The sequence below is a fragment of the Tenrec ecaudatus genome, chromosome 3 (genome assembly GCF_050624435.1).
Source record: "Tenrec ecaudatus isolate mTenEca1 chromosome 3, mTenEca1.hap1, whole genome shotgun sequence".
NCBI classification, from domain to species: domain Eukaryota; kingdom Metazoa; phylum Chordata; class Mammalia; order Afrosoricida; family Tenrecidae; genus Tenrec; species Tenrec ecaudatus.
Window position 1 is genome coordinate 65262998 of NC_134532.1, and position 19766 is coordinate 65282763.

Genomic DNA, 19766 nt, shown 5'->3' on the forward strand with positions numbered 1-19766 from the left:
GTATGAGTATGGTCCAGGCCTTTTAATAAGGCCAGAGGTGGTACATTAAGTGGTTTGTGCTCCACTGCTAACGTAAGGTTGGTGGTTTGATCACACCCAGCACGTATCACCTGAGGTAAGGCCTGGACATTGCCTTCTGTAAAAGTTACAATGACCAAACCCCAGTGCTGCTCTGTAACACACAGGGTCACCATGCTCAAATTGACTAGGAAAGCAAGTAGTGACAGCAACGAGTACCTTATAAAGGGAAGAACAAGACGCCCTGGGAAGTGAAAAAAGAAAAGGAAGAAACACTTCAAACATTCACACATAGGCAGGAGTCAAAGTCTATTCTGTAATTATGCTCTTATTTTTGGCATTTTAAGCACCAGAATTTTCTGAAATCTCTTGCTTTAATGAGTTTTTAGTAAAGATATTGATTCATCAATGAAGTCCAATCTTCTGTCAATCCATCAAAAAACAGATGGACACACTAAAGCACAACAACATTTTTAAGGTTTTTGTCTGTGTTTTCTAAAAAGGTCAGCGCATTCTGGAATTTGCACAGTAATTTTACCATATGAATTAAATACCGAAGACTGACTAATCATTTGTAGATAGCTTTTGTTTTCCAAGGTTTACACATCCTTTCACGTGTCAAACAAGCATAACTTTATTAGAGAATATGTGGGAGGCAAAAGTGTAGGTCAAGTTAGTTATAACTGAAAGAGAGTGGGATAAAAACATTTCTTTTAATGAGCAGGATTTTGTAAAGATTTTACAGAAAGTCATCTTTTTACTGCACCAGAGTTATTCCAGATTCTAGACTTAATAAAATGAAAATCATCAATCAGCTTCAGAGATAAGTGGAGAACTTGCTTAACCTCTTGACTAACAAAACTTGCGTCTGTTATCTCAATAAGCATTTCAATTCTTTTAATAAGCTTTGAAATTGTTAGATTATTTTCATGGTGAGTCTCTAAATTGGACAGGGCTTGAGCCAAATCATATCCATACCCATTCATGACCAGCTCATCTTAGTATTACAATTAGGTCCTATAGCAACAATAGCAGAGTGGAAAACAGAAGCTAGGATAATTTTCTTCCAAAAGTGACTTTATCTGAGACAGGCAGTTAAGGCTTCAAGGCCCTTACAATCTGTACTCGTGGCCCTCAGAATTAGGAAAGACAACAGGAGAATACAATAGAAAAGAGTAGAATACAGGAGGAATATGTTTATAGCAGAACATTATATATTTTAGCATTTTTCACACTTTTGTTTAAACTTTTAAATTATTTTATTGATAACTAAAAGCATATGGCATGTCATATTTAATTTTTGCATTATACTGATAATGTAAAATACTTCAGAAGCATAATTGTTGTTTTACTACACATTTTCCATTTTATGTATATACTGCATTTAACAAATTGACCATGCCTAGACATTTATGTTACTTGCAATTGTATTATTGTGTTGGAATTGCTTAAGACCACTCCAAGGCTCAGTGATTTTTCATGAAGTGCTCAGGATCTCAATATATAGCTTTACTCATGTTTGGGATTTACTGTAGTAAATGGATACAAAGACAAATGAGCAAAGGTGTGATAGACAGGTGTGAAAAGGCAGCTGGAGGGAAATTCAGAGGAAACCACTAATTAGTATCCAAAATACTCTCCAGTGTAGTCACACAAGATGTGCTTACTTCTAGCAAGGACTTGTGATAACACATACAATGTTTTCTGCCAGGTACGTTCATTAGAGGCTGTGTCTAGGGTTTGGGTTTTGTAGTTCCTCTTTGACGAGGACATACCAAAACTCCAAACTCCGAAAAAGTAAGCAATTGTTCAAAATACACCATATAGTTTACACAATCTAGGCATAGTGAGATACCTCTTACATTTAGGGATTTTAAAATTTTTAGAGGTAATGTTTTATATCATTGCATGGGCATATTTACTAGCCAAGTGCCCAGATGGCTGACTTTGCAAGCGGCTCTTTCTTCTTTTTTTAATTAATAATTTCATTAGGGGGCTCTTACAGGCTTATAACAATCCATAATTCAATTGTATTAAGCACACTTGTTCATATGTTTCCATCATCATTTCAAAACATTCTCTTTCTACTTGAGCCCTTGGTATCCGCTCCTCTTTTTTCCCCTCCCTTCTCTTCCCTACCATGCTCATGAATCACTGATCAGTTATATATTATAGTTATTTTGTATCTTACACTGTCTGTTGTCTCCCTTGAGGAGGGGTGTATTATAAATCCAACCTTGTGATTAGTTCCCCCTTTCCACCCCTTCCCCACACCTCGCCATGCCCTCGTGGGATCACTGCTCCCACTACTCTTCCTGAGGAGTTTATCAGTCCTGGATTCTGTGTGTCAAAAGCTCTTATCTGCACCAGTGTAGGCAGATTTGTACGGTAGAACTGGGCCATGATAGTGAGGGAGAAGAAGTATTTAGAAACTAGAGGAATGTTGTGTGTTTCGTTGGTGCAATACTGAATTCTCGTTGAATCGTCCTTTCCTTCTGACCCTTCTGTGAGGGAATGTCCAATTGTCTTCAGATGGGTTTTAGGTCTCCACTCTGATCCCCATTATTCACATGAATATAATTGTTTTGGATCTTTTGATATTGGATAGCTGATCCTGCTGACATCTTGTTCACACAGGTTGGTGTGCTTCTTCCATGTGAGCTTTGTTGCTTCCCTGCTAGATGGCTGCTTGTTTAACTTCAAGCCTTTAAGACCCCCAGATGCCATATCTTTTGATAGCCAGGTACCATCAGCTTTCTTCACCACATTTGCTTATGTACCCATTTTGTCTTCAGCTATCATGGCTGGAAGGTGAGCATCAAAGAGGGCCAGCTTATTAGAACAAAGTCTTACTGTGTTTAGGGAGGCTTTGAGTAGATGCCCAAAGTTCACCTGCTATCTTAATACTTAACGTATAAATATATATACACTGACCTATACATACCTGTAATTATAAATTAATATATTTACATATATTCATGTCTATACCTCTGTAAATAGCTTTTGCTTCCTAGTTCTTTTTCTATTTCACCTTCCTCCTGTCCCACCATCACGTTTGCCCTCCAATTAGCTCTCAGTGATACCTCTTGGATACATTGCTCTTGAACAAACTCCACCAGGCACTCCACGCCCTCTTCACTAAGAGTTTTAAATCTTTTGTAGTTCCCTCCTCCCCAAGTCTATTGTCTCCTCACTGTCTCTCCCCACACCCTCCTTTCCTATGTCTTCCCCTGGAACTGGGATTTTCTCCTCAGGATTGTTTATCCTACCTATCTTATATAGATAGAGCAAAAGAAAAAGGGAGGAAAAAAAGCAAAACAAACAAAAAGCCTATAATGTTCTAGGTCTGTCTAGTGACCCTTATGGTTGTTTTCCAGTAAGGGTTGCCAAGCCCTGTCCCCTGAGTCTGAAGTCTATTTTCAGGGAATTCCCTGTTTCCTTGTTACTTTGCTCCCCGTGCTGCCCTATTGCCCTCTCTTCATGTTTCACCCCACTGTGTTGGGGGCAGTCCAGGCACACTTTCTGTACAGTATCTCCAGTGACGTCTCTCACAGCACTGTGGGTCAGTAGGGACGTTGTGTTTCATACGGTTGGGAGGGTTGGCGGGGAGCAGCCCTATAGTCCTTTCTTTGCATTGTCTGCTCCAAGCAGCTATATCATCCTTCAGGTTTGGGTGGGACATGATGAGATTCTCTCTCTTTCCCTTTTAATGTGTACCTGTGTGGTCTGGACAGGTCCACCGCCTTTCCCAGGTTATATCTAAAGTCCTGTCCTCCGTATTACATTCTTCTGTGGAGGGGGTAAACATAGATTGTCTTGGGTCCAGCCGTGTCATCCTCTCTGTTAGTTTACTACTCCATGCTAGTACGCTGTCATCAAGTCTTAGAGCACCAGGTTGAGGTCTCCTCCCTTTCTCCCTTTATTGTGGAGACACAAACAATACCCTCCCCATGGGTGGGTTAGTGCTCTGTTTCCCCACTACAAAGGTTCCTCCCGTCCCCTTTGTGGGAGTTACATAATATGTTGTCAATTTGACATTTAGGAGTAAAGGGGTGGAGTCTAGCCCGTCAATCAGGTCACAGCTTGATGACCTAATTTGGAGGCACTAAGGCGTTAAATAGTTCGTTGGGGCAGGACACAAGCTCTCTCTTTTAAAAGCTCTACGGACAAGGCTGACTCTAAGCTACTCTAGTGCCCTGAGCTGAAGGAGCCATGTGGAGACCCCTGCCAGTACACCACCACTGGATCCACAAGACTTCCAATCTACTGGCCTATGGTCTTCCTGCATTCAGCATCATTGCACGTGTTTCATGAGTCTGAAGAGGACTTTATAGATTGTAAATTGGACATATGGGTTAATATCCGACTTAAGGACTTGATCTAGACTTGGCTAGGATGTTTTCTTAATGTACAATTACTCTTTATATAAATCTCTTTCTTATACACATGAGTATCTATGAATTTGTGTCTCTAGTCTACCCGGACTAACACATCCTTTTTACTGGCTGCCATATGTGTCCCTCGGTTGGGGCTCACCCCGGCAATATATGCATTGGGTAGTTCCCCCTAAGCCCCTGTGCTTTTTAGACTTTCCTCTGTGGACTCCTGTTGTGCTTTTCCTTTTGAGCTTTTCTTACGCTGCTTAGCATAATTTCCCAACTCCCCAGCCCTGCACATGTGACAATGTGCCTCATGCATCCAGCACTGCTTTTTAGGAATACTTAGTACTCCACTGTATGTATCGATCAAAGTTTTTTAATCCATTCATTGATGGAAATTTAGGATGTTTCCAACTCTTTGCGATTGTAAACTGTGGAGTGATGAACATTGAAGTATAAATGTCTGGCATGGTCTGTTTCTTGCCTCTTCTGGGTATATGCCCAGTAGATTGCTGGGTGATATGGTAGCTCAATTTCTTTTTGTTTTAGATATCGCCAAATCAATTTCCATAATGACTGGACATATCTACAAGTTTACCAGCAGTGGATGGGAGTCTCTGTCTCACCACAGCCCCTCAAACACTTATTGCTTTCTGATTTTTTGATTTGGGCTTTGAGGGAGTAGTATCACATAGTTGTTTTAATTTGCATTTCTCTTATGGCTAGTGATCTCATATGTTTATTGGGCCATTTAGATTTCTGCCCTTGCAAAACTTCTTTTCAAGACCTTTGCCCACCTCCTCAATGGGCTATTAGGGTTTTTTAATTTTAGGTTAGGAGAGTATTGTAGATTTTAGTAATAAGGCCTTTGTCTGATGTGTCATTGCTGAAGATGATTTCCCAGTCTGTGGGCTCTCTTGGCAAATTTTTTCGAGGTACATAACTGTTTTATTTTCAGTATATAATTATGTAATTTTAAATTATATAATTTATAAACTTATAAATTTTTGCTTCCTGTTTTTGTGTCCTTCCCTATTTCTGATAGCCTATCCATTCCCTGTGTCAAAGTTCATATGTTTGTCCCAATTCTGTCTTTGATGGCATTATTAGTGTGGGTTTTCCCTCCAGGCCTGTGATCCACTTAGACTTTATGCTTGTTCATGGAGTGAGGTGAGGGTCTTGCTTCATTTTTCTATACATAGATATCTATTTTGTTCAGCATCATTAATTGAAGAGGGAATCGGGGTCCCAGTTGATATTTTTGGGCCCTTATCGGAGATCAGTTGTTTGTATGCTGTTGTTTTTATTTATGGATTTTTTTCTTTTCCATTGGTCTATCTGTCATTATACCAGTATCAAGCTGTTTTGAACACTGTGGCTGTTTAATAGTTTTTAAAGTCAGGTAAAGAAAGCCTTCCTACTTTGCCTTCCTTATTGAGAAATTCTCTGCTAGGTCAGGGCTACTTCCCTCTCCATAAGAAGTTGCTAGTCTTTTTTTCCCCCAATTCCTTGAAAAACAATGTTGGTATTTGTATCGGAATAGCAATAAATTTATATAGTGCCTTGGGTAGGATTGACATCTTTACTATATTGAGTCTTCCAATCCATGAGCATGAGATATTCTTCCATGTGTGGACGCCATTTTTTAGTTCTTGTGTGCTATAGTTTCCTCATATACATCTTTTGTTCTTTTGGATAAGTATATTTTTAGATATTTGAATTTGTGCTTGGCTATTATGAAGGAAACTACCTTTTAATCTCAAATTCTGTGATTCTGAAAGGTGTATATAGCAATCCAATAGACTTCTGTTTGTTGATCTTGTATCCTGCCCCTCTGTCATATTCCTCTGTTACTTCTAGAACCCCTCTTGTGGAGCTTTGGGGTTAATATATAAAATTATATCAACTGTGAATAATCATAATTTCACTTTTTCTCACCAGATGGATTCCTTTAATGTCTTTCCTTTGCCTTATCTTGTTAACTAGTACTTCCAGTGCTATGTTGAATAAAAGAGAGGACAAGGGATATTTTTGTCTGGTCCCCCTTTTCCTTGGGAATGTTTTCGTCTTTACTCCATTGAATACTACGTCGGCTGTTAGTTTTTCGTATATGGCTTGTAGTATATTGAGGATTTTCCCTTCCATTCCTAGCTTTTTGTGTCTTAAACAGGAATGGATGTGGATGTTGTCAAAAGTTTTTTTGTGTTTATTGGTATCATTTGGTTCTTATCCTTTTTATTGTCAATGTAGTGAGTAATGCTTATGGACTTTGGGGTGTTGAACCATCCCTGCATCCATGGAATAAATTCAACTTGGTCATGAATTAGTCATTTTATATACTTTTGAATTCTACTATCCAATATTTGGTTAAGGATTGGTTAGTGATATTGATTTGTGTTTCTCAATTCTTGTGGAATCCTTGCCTACTTTAGGTATTTAGTGTTATGCAAGCTTCATGTAAAGAGTTCGGGGGTTTGCAGTCCTTTTCTATATTCTGAGTTTATGTAGTATTGGTTCAATTTATTCCTGAATGCTTGGTAGAATTCTCCTATGAAGTCGTCATGCCCAGGAGATTTTTTAGTTGGTAGTCCCTTAATAACCTTTATCAAAATTTTCTGTTGAAGTTCTTGACATCCATCTGGGCTAATCTAGGAAGGGATTTTTTTTTTCACGTCTTCCAAGTTTTTTAATTCATTGAAGTACAGGCTTTCACTGTACTGTGTAATTAACCTCTTAATTTTATTAGGGTCTGTTGGAATGTCTTCTAATTCATCCCTTATCCAGGCTATTGATGTCTGTTCTTTCCTCTCTTTGGTTAGGTTTGCCAACAGTCTACTGATTTTGTTAATACATTCCAAGAACCAGCTTTTTTTTTTTTTTGCTGCTGCATTGTTTCGTATTGTTTTTTGTTTGCTACTCATTTATCTCTACCTTGATTTTATTATTTCTTTTCTTTAGCTATTAGTAGTGCTCTTCTGTTGACTCTGCTCATTTGCTGGAGGTGTTGTCACAGTGTACAAATCATAAGTGTCTCTTCCTTTTTCATATGTGCATATATTGCTATCAAGCTTCCTCTGATAACTGCCTTGTGTCCCAAAGGTTTTGGTATGTGGTTTTCTTGTTTCTGTTAGTTTCTAAAAACTTTGTAATTTCATCTTTGATCTGGACCATACCTACTCATTTTGAAACAGGAAATTATTCATTCTCTAATTATTTGACCTTGTTTTGTTAACCATGCTTATGTTGATTCCAGCCTTATGGTGAAGTGGTCTGAGAGGGAAGACTAAGTGATCTGTGTGTTCTTGGATTTAGTGAGGTCTAACTTGTGCCTCAGAATGTGGTCTATCTTTGAGTATATGCCATGTGCACTTGAAAAGAATGTAAAATAATTTTGCATTTGAGTCAAGAGCTTTAAAAAGTCTATTAGATCAAGTTGCCTAACTGTAGAGATTAGTTCTGTAGATTTCTTGATAAGCTTCTTGCCCTTCACCTATATTTCATAAAAAGCGGTGTATTCAAATCATCTACAATGATTGCTGATCCAGTGATTTCTTTTTTCATCTTATGGATCATTTAATTGTTGAATTTCACGGGTCTCTCATTAGGCACACATATATTTATTATGCTCACTGTTTATTAGTCTACTTATCCCTTGAAGAGTATATGAAGCCCCTCCTTACTCTTGTTTTGACTTGCACCGTCAGATCAGTTTTGTCAGAGATAAAGATTTCAGTCCCTGATTTCTTTGAATTGCCATTTTCTTGGTATATTTTTCTCCAGTCATGCTGGAGGCCAAGTGCAAAGCTGGGGAGAGAGGGTAAAGGGTGACATATGTGGACTGTTTGTTCCTAGGCAGGGAGGGAAGTGCCAATTCTGTGAATGCATGAGTGGAGAGGGTAGCAGAAAGGGGAACTCTGGAATGAGCTCTGCCTGCTAGTTTTTAGAGGCTCTCTGTTAGCCTGGGATTATGACAACCCTTAGACAGCAGTCTGGGAAAATTACTGCACACATTAGCTCAAGAAAGGATGGTGTTTGCTGTTCCACTGCACCTGGAGAGGGATTAGGAGAGTCTACAGGAGGCTGATGTGGAATTTAGAGTATCTTAGTGAGCCCTTGAATCTTTCCGTGGGTGAAAATTGCAAGGGGAGGTCTGAACCACAGACCCTAGTACACTGGGATTCTATCTCTAGCACCCAGCCTCCCAATATTTGCTTATTTACCTTTTAATTTTTCAGTCTAACAAGGGTAGCACTACGTGGGTGATTCTACCTGGATGCCATCTTTACTCCCACAGTGCCCTCCCTCAATCTTAATTTCTTTGATCTCTTACATATTCTCTGCTCATGACCCAGAATTTAATTAAATAATTTTGTCACTCTAATATGAATACTGTCACTATTATATGAATAGCTTTCTTTGGAAGGGCTTATGATGATGATTCATGGATGCTTACGACACTACTGCTTAGTAATTGGGTACCATCAGACCTTTATAGCCTATGATGGTTTAGCACTCAGCTTTCATTTTCTTAGATGGGGTTCTGTGTGGAGTAAGTCTTATTAGAGAAATTGTGTGACTATTCAAAAAACTGGCTCAGGGACTGAACTGGAGTCCATTTGGGAAATGGGTCTCTTCTGTGTACATAATTCCCCTTACAGGCTTTAAATTTGTCTTTTGCATCATAATATTGGATATACATATCATGCAATATATGCATACTCTACAATTATCATCATAACAATTAATATCCCAATGCAGATATAATCCAGGGTCCAGTACATTCAGATAATCTGCTGAAAATATCACACCTAGAAGATTCAAATTCTGGGTTGTTTTGTATGAAACCAGATAGATTTCAAATGAATGTTCTTACTATATTATTTAACTTTGTAAGTACGATCAAAATCTCTTCTACTATCCATTTGCACGTGAGTGTTCAATTTAACAACAGCACCTAACACCTCCTTTTGTGCTACAAAAATAAGACTATTCTGCTGTGTGAAGTAATTTTTGTTGGAGCGCTTACAGATCCGTGTGAGATGGCTATTCTTCTCCTTACTCATTGAACTCCGACAACTGCTGTTTATGTCAAATGTCACCATGCTTATGAGAAATCTAAGAAATTTGAGATTAAATACAAACAAACTTTTATGGACAAGTTTTTGCCAAAAACTTGTAAGAAAACCAAAATCCTCCCAACTGGACAGGGAGTAATATCATGATCCATTGAGGGAAGATGAAAACTGTCAAGGATTTCATCTTGCTTGGATCTACACTTACTACTCATGAAGGTAGCTGTCAAGAGATTAAGTGACATACCGTATATGCTCAAGTATAAGCCAACCCAAATATCAGCCGAGGCACCTAATTTTACCACAACTGCATTAAAATTGTGCTGAAAAAACTCACCTTATACACAACTATATAGGGTATATCGCTGGGTATATCTGCTGTATAAGCCCTCTTTAAAGTGTTGAACAGTGAGGCTGAAACTTTGAGGACTAAGGTATACCTGAACCAAGCTATATTGTTTTCAATTATTTCACATGCATGTGAAAATTAGACATTGAATAAGGACGGCCAAAGAAGAATTGATGCATTTGAATTATGGTACAGGCAAAGCTTGTTGAAAATATCATGAATTGCCGAAAGAATGAACAAATCTATCTTGGAAGAAGTACAGTAAGAATATGTCTTAGAAGCAAGGATGTCAAGACTTCATCTCATGTACTTTGGAGATATGCATCCCTGTAAAAGAATATAATATTTGGTAAAGTGGAGGGGCAATGAAAAGAGGAATAACTTCAATCAGATGGGTTGACACAGTGGCCACAGCAAGGGACTCAAGCATAAGAATATTTCTGAAATGGTGTAAGCCCATGCTGTGTTTTGTTCTGTTGTACATAGGGTTGCTATTGGTCAGAACCTAAAAATGGTATCTAACAATAGGAACAATATGATTTAGGTTGAAGTTGAAGAAACTTAGAACAAGTCCACAAAAACCCAACTATAGCTTTGAATATATCTTATGTGAATTTTTTTAACATCTCAAGTGTTCTTTTGACTCATTTCCCGCTAATGACAGAAGACCCGAGAAGCTGTGAGATGGCATCAACACCAAATAAATGAAGAAAGCAAAACGTCATTAAAAAAGACAAAAATAAAGAAAAGATCAAAGTGGATAGTATAAGATTTTGAAACACACCCTTGATCTTAAGCATAGCTGAATATAAAGGAAGAAATGATGAAGTAAAAAAGCTAAGCCAAAATGTTCAAAGAGCAGCTCAATAAGGCAAAGTTAAGTAAGTATGACAAAGAACTGTGCAATGATTTCGGATAGAAAATCTGAAAGGAAGGACACACTCACCCTATCTGAAAGTACTGAAGGAAAAATGCAAGTGTGGAGATGTGAAAGATTCTATGGGAAAAATAATGAACAAGGAAAGAAACATCAAAAAATATATATATAAAGAATACGCTGCACCAAAACCAATTTGTTGGCATTCGTCCATTTCAAACGATAGCATGAGAAAGAACCAATGGTGCAGCAAGGAGTCAGAGATGCACAGAAGGCATTAGCAAAACCCAAGGCTGTCCACACTCAGCTGGCGAGTGAGTGCCTTGTTCCACCTGAGCTCAAATGGTCAAGGGAGGGCAAAGGGGGCTGTCTAATGCGAGGCTGACATGTGTATCTTTGATGAGGTTACCTGGACAGGTACACAGCACTATTGAAGAGGGGAAGGTTATCGATAGGAAAAACAACATGGGCGAGCAGAAATGGAGCAAACACATCTGGAGGACACAGTGGCATGTTTGTCGGTGGTAAAAGAGGGAGGACTGACTTCCAGGTTTGGGGAAGCATGACTGAATATGTTTTGGGGGACAATAAGTGGGGAGGGCCTTTGGGGGCATGCAGCAGATGGACCACATTGATGTGGTCTGAATGCATCTTAGGGACCCAGGCCAGGTGTCGTGGTGCGTTGGGACACTCAATCCTAGATCTTCAAGGTGCACCGTATGCTCCAGAGGTTGCACCAATGTGATCCCACATGGGAACTCCACTGGGTGAATTGGACTCTACCTCAGTTGCACCTAGAACTTGAGGGCTTGAGCTGGAAAATACAAGGTGTCTGAGGAAGCAGAAGGCAGCTGTACCAATTTGGGAGAGGTGTTTGTAAGCAGGCAGATAAGATCTTGCCACATCAATGCTGTGTATGTTGTATTTATATGTATTATTCGGGAAAACCTGGGATGATCATTCTGATGTATTTGGTTTATGTTTGTTCGTATCAGGGTTTATCTCAGAGGTGCTATGGAGTGTGGGATTATTCTCCTGAAGTTGTGAAATAAGTTTTTCTATTTTTCGGTAAATGAAACCCAGTATTGATGAACATATAGGGATAGCAAGAAGAAGAAGGGTGTCAGGGAGGGAGTGTAGGGGAGGGGGGCTGATAAAAGGGAGATGATGCCAAGGTACCCAGGAAGAAATAGGATGCTTGGGAACTGATTATGGAAGCAATGCTACAACTCTGCTTTTTATTTTAGTAAGGTTTAAAAATAATGATCCACATTTCTAAGATTTTTTTTATAACCTAACGTAAGAACCAGAAAAAATGACTAGTATTATATGTGTAAAGGGATTCTCTAGTGGCATGGTGGTTATGAATCGAGCTGCCAACTGCAAGGTCAGCAGTTCTAAACCACCAGCCATTCTGTGGGAGAAAGGTGAGATTTTCTACTCACATAAACAGTTATAGTCTAGGAAACCCACAGGCCAATTTATATATCATCCTTTAAAATTACTATGACTCAAAATACATGATGACAGTGAGTTTGTTTGATTTATATGTATAAAACCTAATCTTCTGAATATTGAATATAGCTCATTATAAGGAAAATGAAAACCATGATTTTTAGAATATAGACTTTGTTCATTTTTGAACTATTAATTTAAACATGTGACTTGATTTAGATCAATATTTTAGTCAGTTTCCTAAAATTAAACTAATGTAACAGATGGACTTCAGCTGCCCAAGCAGACTTCTGGGATTTGATAATGCAGATGATTAAGATGCTATTCATCAGCTCTAGTTTACCACCCCTTTTAATTATGTAGATAATCAAACCAAGAACTGCTAATTGTCTCCTAACTATTAATTGCTTATAATTACCTACAGATTAAAACTGCATGTGGAATTAACTCAAAGCATTAATTGATACAAAGGAATTGATAAAAAAAAGTAGTAGGACAAGTTTGACATAAAAGAGGCTCTAGGGGTCACGCCCACTGAATGGCATCGTGAGTCTCTATTACGTCCTAATAAAAATCCCTTGCATTTTCATTTGGAATTCCTTTGGCTCTGTTGAGGAACACTGCAGCACAGTGATTAGGAGCTCAGCTGAAATTGGAAAGGTCAGCAGTTCAAATCCACAGGCTGCTTCTAGCGAAAAGATGTAGCAGTCTGTTTCTGTAAAGATTCCAAAACAATAGCAACCAAACCTACTGCCATTGATTGCGACTCAAAGCAACTCTACAGTTTCCCAAATCTTTATGAGAGAAGAACCTTGATCTTTCCCCTGCTGTGAAATTGGTGGGTTTTAACTATAGCCTTGAATTTAGCATCCTAATGCTTACCTGATAAAAGCTAGTAGACACCAAGTGACTTAAGCAATTGCTTAGACTTTATGCTGATCATAGATTCTTGATCATCGTAGCTTCTTGTTAACTGGAGCAAAATATATTTACATTTTTTCAATTGTTTTTGGCTTGTATTCAGCTGATATTCGGTTGCACTGGAGATGTATACTTATATGCAATCTTTTGTGACTACCAAAATTACAGAAATGATGTAGGGTTTAATTAGCTATGGAATGGTCTTTCTTCCTTATTTTTCTCTTCCTTTTCTTTCTTCTTACTTTTGGCAATATCCCCTAGAATATTTAATTTTATCAGTTTTCTGAGTCATCCTGCAAAATTTAAATGTCTAAAATAACTATGTTTATTAGATTTTAGACATATTTTCCACTTGTGTAAATAACTGGTCCATTGTTAGTTCTGTGAATGAAAATGGGAAATAAAATAGCAACCTTCCCCCCAACCCATGAAAGGTACTTTAAAGACTTTATCATTATAAGCAACAAGATGGTGGTAGGGGATGGTCTGGTGAAAAATACTTGGTCTCGAAAAAAATTCATTTCTAAAAAAATGTCCAAGGATTTTCATTCATTCAGATATTTATTTCAGTTGATTTGTCTGGCCTTTCTCTCTTAAAACTTTGCTGGTTGGTTTTTCAATCAATACAACCTCAGTTTCTGAATTTAAAAACATAGATTGAACACTTTTTGGGGTCCCAAAATTATATAGAGTTTTATGGAAGAGAGAAAGTAAATAAAGCACTTTCATTCTATGTTGTGAATCAAGGCATACTGGCAGAAGGAAGCAATGCAAACTAATGGCATAATAATGTAAAAAGAAAGTCTACAGTAAATATTGAGGAAATGCAAAGTCAAGGGGATGTAAGTCTGGATGGGCTATTTATCAAAGGTGTTTATGTTCAAAGTTATGGACTGTTTTGTAACTAACCTGCTGGCTGATGCTTCCAGCTCAGTGAGAATCCGGAATTGAGTAGAACTTCCTCCTAGGATTTCCAAGGTTGAAAATTGTTACCAAATTGTTACCACAATGCTTTCCATGGAAGGGAATAAATGGTAGGTTTGAACTCAGACATTTTGCTCAGCAGCTGAGCACTTTAACCATTGTATCACTAGGGCTCCATTTCTCTAATACTTCCTTGGTAACCTATGGAGGTACCTTATTTTTTCTCCAAAATTTATGCTATAATTTTTCTAGGCTGTTGGCTGATGATATTATTTGTAAGATTTTTTCCCCTATCTATTTATATGCAGGCTGCTTTGGTATCCACAAACATAAACACACACACACACACACACACACACACACACACACACACACACACACACACACGAAGGCTATGAGCCTCAGACATCTGAATCTTCTTTTCTTTGTGGCATTTCTTGTGACGATTGTTTGCCCCATGAAGGGCTGATAAAGATTTAGTCTGATGTTTGACTGACGTTCTTCAAACTATCAACTTCTGACTTTCGATTGACTTTGTGAAATACACGAGAATTTGTTGTGTGTTACCTTCTGTGCCTGACTTCTGAGGAGGAGTTATTAGCATACATCGGGGTGTGAATGATTTCCTTGAGGATTTTAGAGGAGGTTTTACTGCTGCCTGGCGTGGGAAAGTTATAGCTAGAGTTTCAAAGCTGCCGCCTGCGTCCTGGAGGAAATAATGCACAGACTTCTTGACTACCCGAGTTAGTTCCGTAAGTGAAAAATAATACAAATAAAGATAAAATATTTGAAAATGCTCTAGATTTTCTTGGAAAATAAGTTGGGAAACTTTTTGTTTCCTTGGGGGGGGGTTGGGTTTTTCAATGATGAGGAAGATTTAGACCTATGCCTCTCGGAGCTAATTCTTGCCTACCGGTAACTAATCAGAAACACAGAGCAAGTTTGTCCTTGCCCTAGAAGAGTTAATAATCTTCAGAGATTCAGCAGATAAGCATAATTTTTAAATTATGTGAAGAGACTCATTGTAGAAGGAAACTAAAGGAGGTAAGAGTAAGACGACTTACCGATATTACTGGCGAGCTGGTGAATGCTTGGAACTCCTGAAGAACGTCTCAGAAGAAATGCGGAATACACACGTCTCCAATAGCTCTGATGGGGCTATCGTTTTAGAACCTGCCTGGGTTCTGAAGACTTCACAAGTTCAAGTGTGAAATGCACGACGTTCCCTTGCTCTCCTCAGTCACCAAGAGCTTCAGGCTCTTGCAGTCTCCCCATTGCTGGTATATTTATTCACAGTGCGTTTTAAGTGGAGCACACAACATACTGGTTTGCCTCTTCTGGAGATGTTGGCTTTCTGATTGAAGGAAGGGATATTTTGTTTGTAAAGGAAGAAATATATATATATAATATTTCACTGGGAAAAGAGGTTTGTGTGAGATGAGTACTTGTGCTTGTATGCATGTAAGTGCATGCGTGTGTGTGTATGTGGTTGTGTATGTCTTGGTTAGGGTGTTTCTGAAATCCTATCATGTTTTATCATTTAACATGTGCATAAAAGGGTCATATAAATTGTGACTCTATGAATAAATTGAAGCCATGAAATGAGAAAGTCCATGGCTTTTCAATTTTCTCTAAAGCTATAAGAAATTAACCAGTCCCTGAAAGACTCAAAATCATAAGACAAATAACATCAGGACTGTATGTGCTCATAGGAGCAACTATTAGAAGGAAGTTGGAAATATGCAGTTAGTTTGCTTCATCTGTATGGCATGATTGAACTGAAATTCTCCTTTTCAAATGATCAACATTTGAAATAGAGAGACAAATAAGTCTTACATCTTCTTGTTGTAGAAAAAAAGTGTGCAGAAAGCACATGAAGCAACGTCTATGAGCAGAAGAAATATATATCTATGCGTATATATAGATATAGATTTACTAACCCTTTGATCTTTTAACTTACTTACCTTAAACACTTTTAATACCCTTATTTGCTATTCACTTTCAAGATGTTCATATATAATAATTCACAAGTTTCTTTTAAAGTACTTAGGCAACATGGACGATTCTCTTTTCAATAAATATAATTCACAAATATGGTATAGGTTATGCCTCCTTTAATAAAATAAGTCAGTGATCTTGAAAAAGAAAGTAAAGAGAATGATGCTTCTAGTTTTTGGATGGGCATACTGTATGCAATAAAAATATGAGAGCGTTGCTACATAGAGGAATCATAAATTCTATAAGTCCATCTCTCTGATTTGATGACAAGATGTGACTTTAATAACAAATAGCGCAATCATAAAGATGATGATTTCTTTCTTCTTTGCAACATAAGACATTATGATCGGTGGATATTTCCTAGAAAAATATTATTTATATTTATATTTCCAACAGGTAGAGAATTCATTGACTGGAGAGGAATTTCATCGTCAAGGTCTTTCCGCCTGTCTTGTTCATCAAGCGGGCCTAGTTCCTATGGTCCATCATTTTTTCCGGATGATAGTGATGTAAGTATATGTAAAACTGGACATAAAGTTGAATTATTATATTTTCCAGGCAATTGTTGGGTTAATTTTGATACACATGTGAAATTTTATCCATGAGTCTATTATGTTCCTAAAATGATTCATATTTCTTCTGAAGCAATACTTTAATTCTACCATGCTTGTTAACCTATCCTCTGTTTCACATAGAAGTACATATCGTGGATTACTTTATTCAAAAGCATGCATATTATTTTTCATTTAAAAAACATTTAAAATGTAATCATCATATTGCTTGACCCAAACATTGTAGAATAAACTAATTTTGCCATGGTACTTGTAATATTAAGAAATATAATGGAGGCTAATGGAGATTGAAGACAACCATGTATTAGGAGAACAGTGAGGGGATTATTAAAAGTCCAAGTGATTTTCACAGTAATACACTGGTAATTTTCTAGTTAGGACTTTCTAAATCAACTATATCAAAGTTATATATAGAATGCCATAAATGAGTACCTCGGCTAGGGAAGTACTCAAAATACATCTCAGGAACAGTTTCCACCTCAAAGTAGAGACATTATAATGATACGGAGAGAATAAAATTTTAGGACTTTCATTTGCTGATGAGGCATGACTCGAAATGAGAATGCCTGCCAAGTATTCATTAATAATCAGAATGTAGAATTACAAAGTATTAATCTTGGAAAACTGAAAATTGTTAAAAATAAAATACAACACACACAAAATATAAAATAAAAAATGAAATAAAACACACAAAGTTGATATCAAAGATATTAGCTAACTGAAATGAACTGGTATTGGCTATTTAGATCAGATAATTATCAGTTTACTAGGCCTGAAATGACAAATTCAAGAGGAATGGTGTTGGATTCCTTATCAAAATGAACATTTCAAGATTAATCTTGGAGACAATGCTGTTTATATGTTTACAATACCATGCTATTTATATGCCCAGAAGGAAGTCCAGTTAATACAACTATATTCAAATGTATTCACCAACCGATAAAATTAATTATGAAGGTATTAAAGAATTTTATCAATTTTTTCAATCTCACTGTGATTAAGATGCATTCATAATTGGTGATTGAGATGGGGACACTGGAAACAGAGAAGGAGCAGTAGTTGAAACATATGGTCTTTATGATGGGAACAAGCCTGGAGATTACATGATAGAATTTTACAAGACCAATAACTTCTTCATTGAAAATACCCCCCTTTTTCCAACAATGTGAACAGCGAATATACACATGTCACGAGATGGAATACACAGCAATCAAATTCCAAACATTTGTGGAGAGAGGCAATGGAACTCGATATCAGTAGCCAAAACCAGTCCAGGATCTGATTGTGGAACATATAATTAATTCATTTTATGTCAGCTCAAGTTGAACTTGAAAAACATTAAAACAGGTCCATGAGAGCAAAAATAAGATCTTGAATATGGTCCACATGAATCTAGAGGACATCTCAAGAACAGATTTGAGAGTGAACACTAATCATAGAACCTGATGGACTGTGATATGATACACCACACACAAAGAATAACATGTCATTAAAAACAGGAAAGAGCTGAAGACCAATGGGTGCATAAGCAAATGTGGTGAAGAAAGTTGATGGTGCCTGGCTATCAAAAAATATAGCGTCTGGGGTCCTAAAGGCTTGAAGGCAAACAAGTGGACATCTAGCTGAGAAGCAACAAAGCCCACGTGGAAGAAGCACACCAGCCTATATGATCACGAGGTATCAAAGGGATCAAGTATCAGGCATCATCAGAACAAAAAAGCCTATCATTGTGAATGAGGAGGAGTTCAGAGTGAAGACTCAAAGCCCATCTGTAGACAACTGGACATCCCCTTATGTGGAAGGGAGTAGACAAGCCAGTCAGGGTGCAATGTAACAATGATGAAGCATACAACTTTCCTCTATTCCTAAATGCTTTCTTCCCACCCACTATTGTGATCCCAATTCTACCTTACAAATCTGGCTTAGACCAGAAGATGTACACTGGTACAGATAGGAACTGGAAACACAGGGAATCCAGGGCAGATGATCCCTTTAGGACCAGTAGTGAGAGTGGCAATACTGGGAGGGTGGAGGGAGGGTAGGTTGGAAAGGGGGAACTGATTACAGGGATCTACATATAACCTCCTCCCTGGGGGATGGACAACAGAAAAGTGGGTAAAGGTAGGGAGATGTTGGACAGTGTAAGATATGACAAAATAATAATTTATAAATTATCAAGGGTTCATGAAGGAGGGGCTAACAGGGAGCAAGGGGGGAAAAATGAGGAGCTGATGCCAGGGGCTTACGTGGAGAGTCACGTTTTGAGAATGACGAGGGTAACGAATTTTATAAATGTGCCTTATACAATTGATGTAATATGGATTGTGATAAGAGTTGTATGAGCCCCCAATAAAATGATTAAAATAATAATAATAAATAATAATAAACCAGGGAAGCAAGAAAAGACCAAAGGAGATATCAGAGGAGATTCTGAAATTTGCTCTTGATTGAATGTAGAATAACTAAAGTAAATGGAAGACATGATGAAAGAAAAGAGAAGAATAGAAAATTTCAAAAAGGATCTTGGTAGCATAGTGGTTATAAAATGGTTTGCTAATCTCAAGGACAGCAGCTCGAAACTTCCATAAAACGTCACCTTCTCAGAAACCCACAGAGGCCAATCTACTTTCCCCTGTGAGTTGCCGAGTCTGAGTGGACTCCATGACAGCAAGGCCAAGGGAATTGAAGGAGACACAGTAAAGTATTCTAGTGAAATGTGCAAAACTTGGGAAACTAAACAGGAAGGATACACCCAACAAGGATCAAGCTGAAAGAACTGAAGAACAACTTCAAGCTTGATGTTGAAAAATTAAAAGATTCTATAACTAAATGATGATCAATGCCAGAAGTATCAAAAGAAGATGGAAGGAATACACAGTCACAATTCCCAAATGAGCTAGTCTACATTCAATCATTTCTAGAGACTACATTCAAGGGCTATGATCAAGAACCAATGGTGCTGAAGTCAGAAGTCCAAGCTGCACTGATGGCATGAGCCTAAAACAAGGCCCCAGGAATAGAAGAAATACAAATTAAAATGTTTCAAATGCTGACGAGTCACTGGGAGCACTCATTTGCCTATGCCAAGAAATTTTGAAGACAGTTACCTGGCCAAGTGAGTGGAAGAGATCGTATTTATATCCATTATGAAGAAAATGTTCCAACACCATGTGGAAATTATTGCACATCATTAATATGACA

General features: G+C 37.8%; 1 protein-coding gene across 1 annotated transcript in view; it reads left to right on the top strand.

Moving 5' to 3' along the window:
• The window catches only part of IQCM (IQ motif containing M), a 473119-nt gene that overhangs the window by 104870 nt on the left and 348483 nt on the right, over nt 1–19766 (top strand). Inside the window, exon 8 of the mRNA XM_075543525.1 lies at nt 16390–16455. Within this exon, the coding sequence (XP_075399640.1) occupies nt 16390–16455 (66 nt within the window). The remainder of the gene's footprint in view (nt 1–16389; nt 16456–19766) is intronic.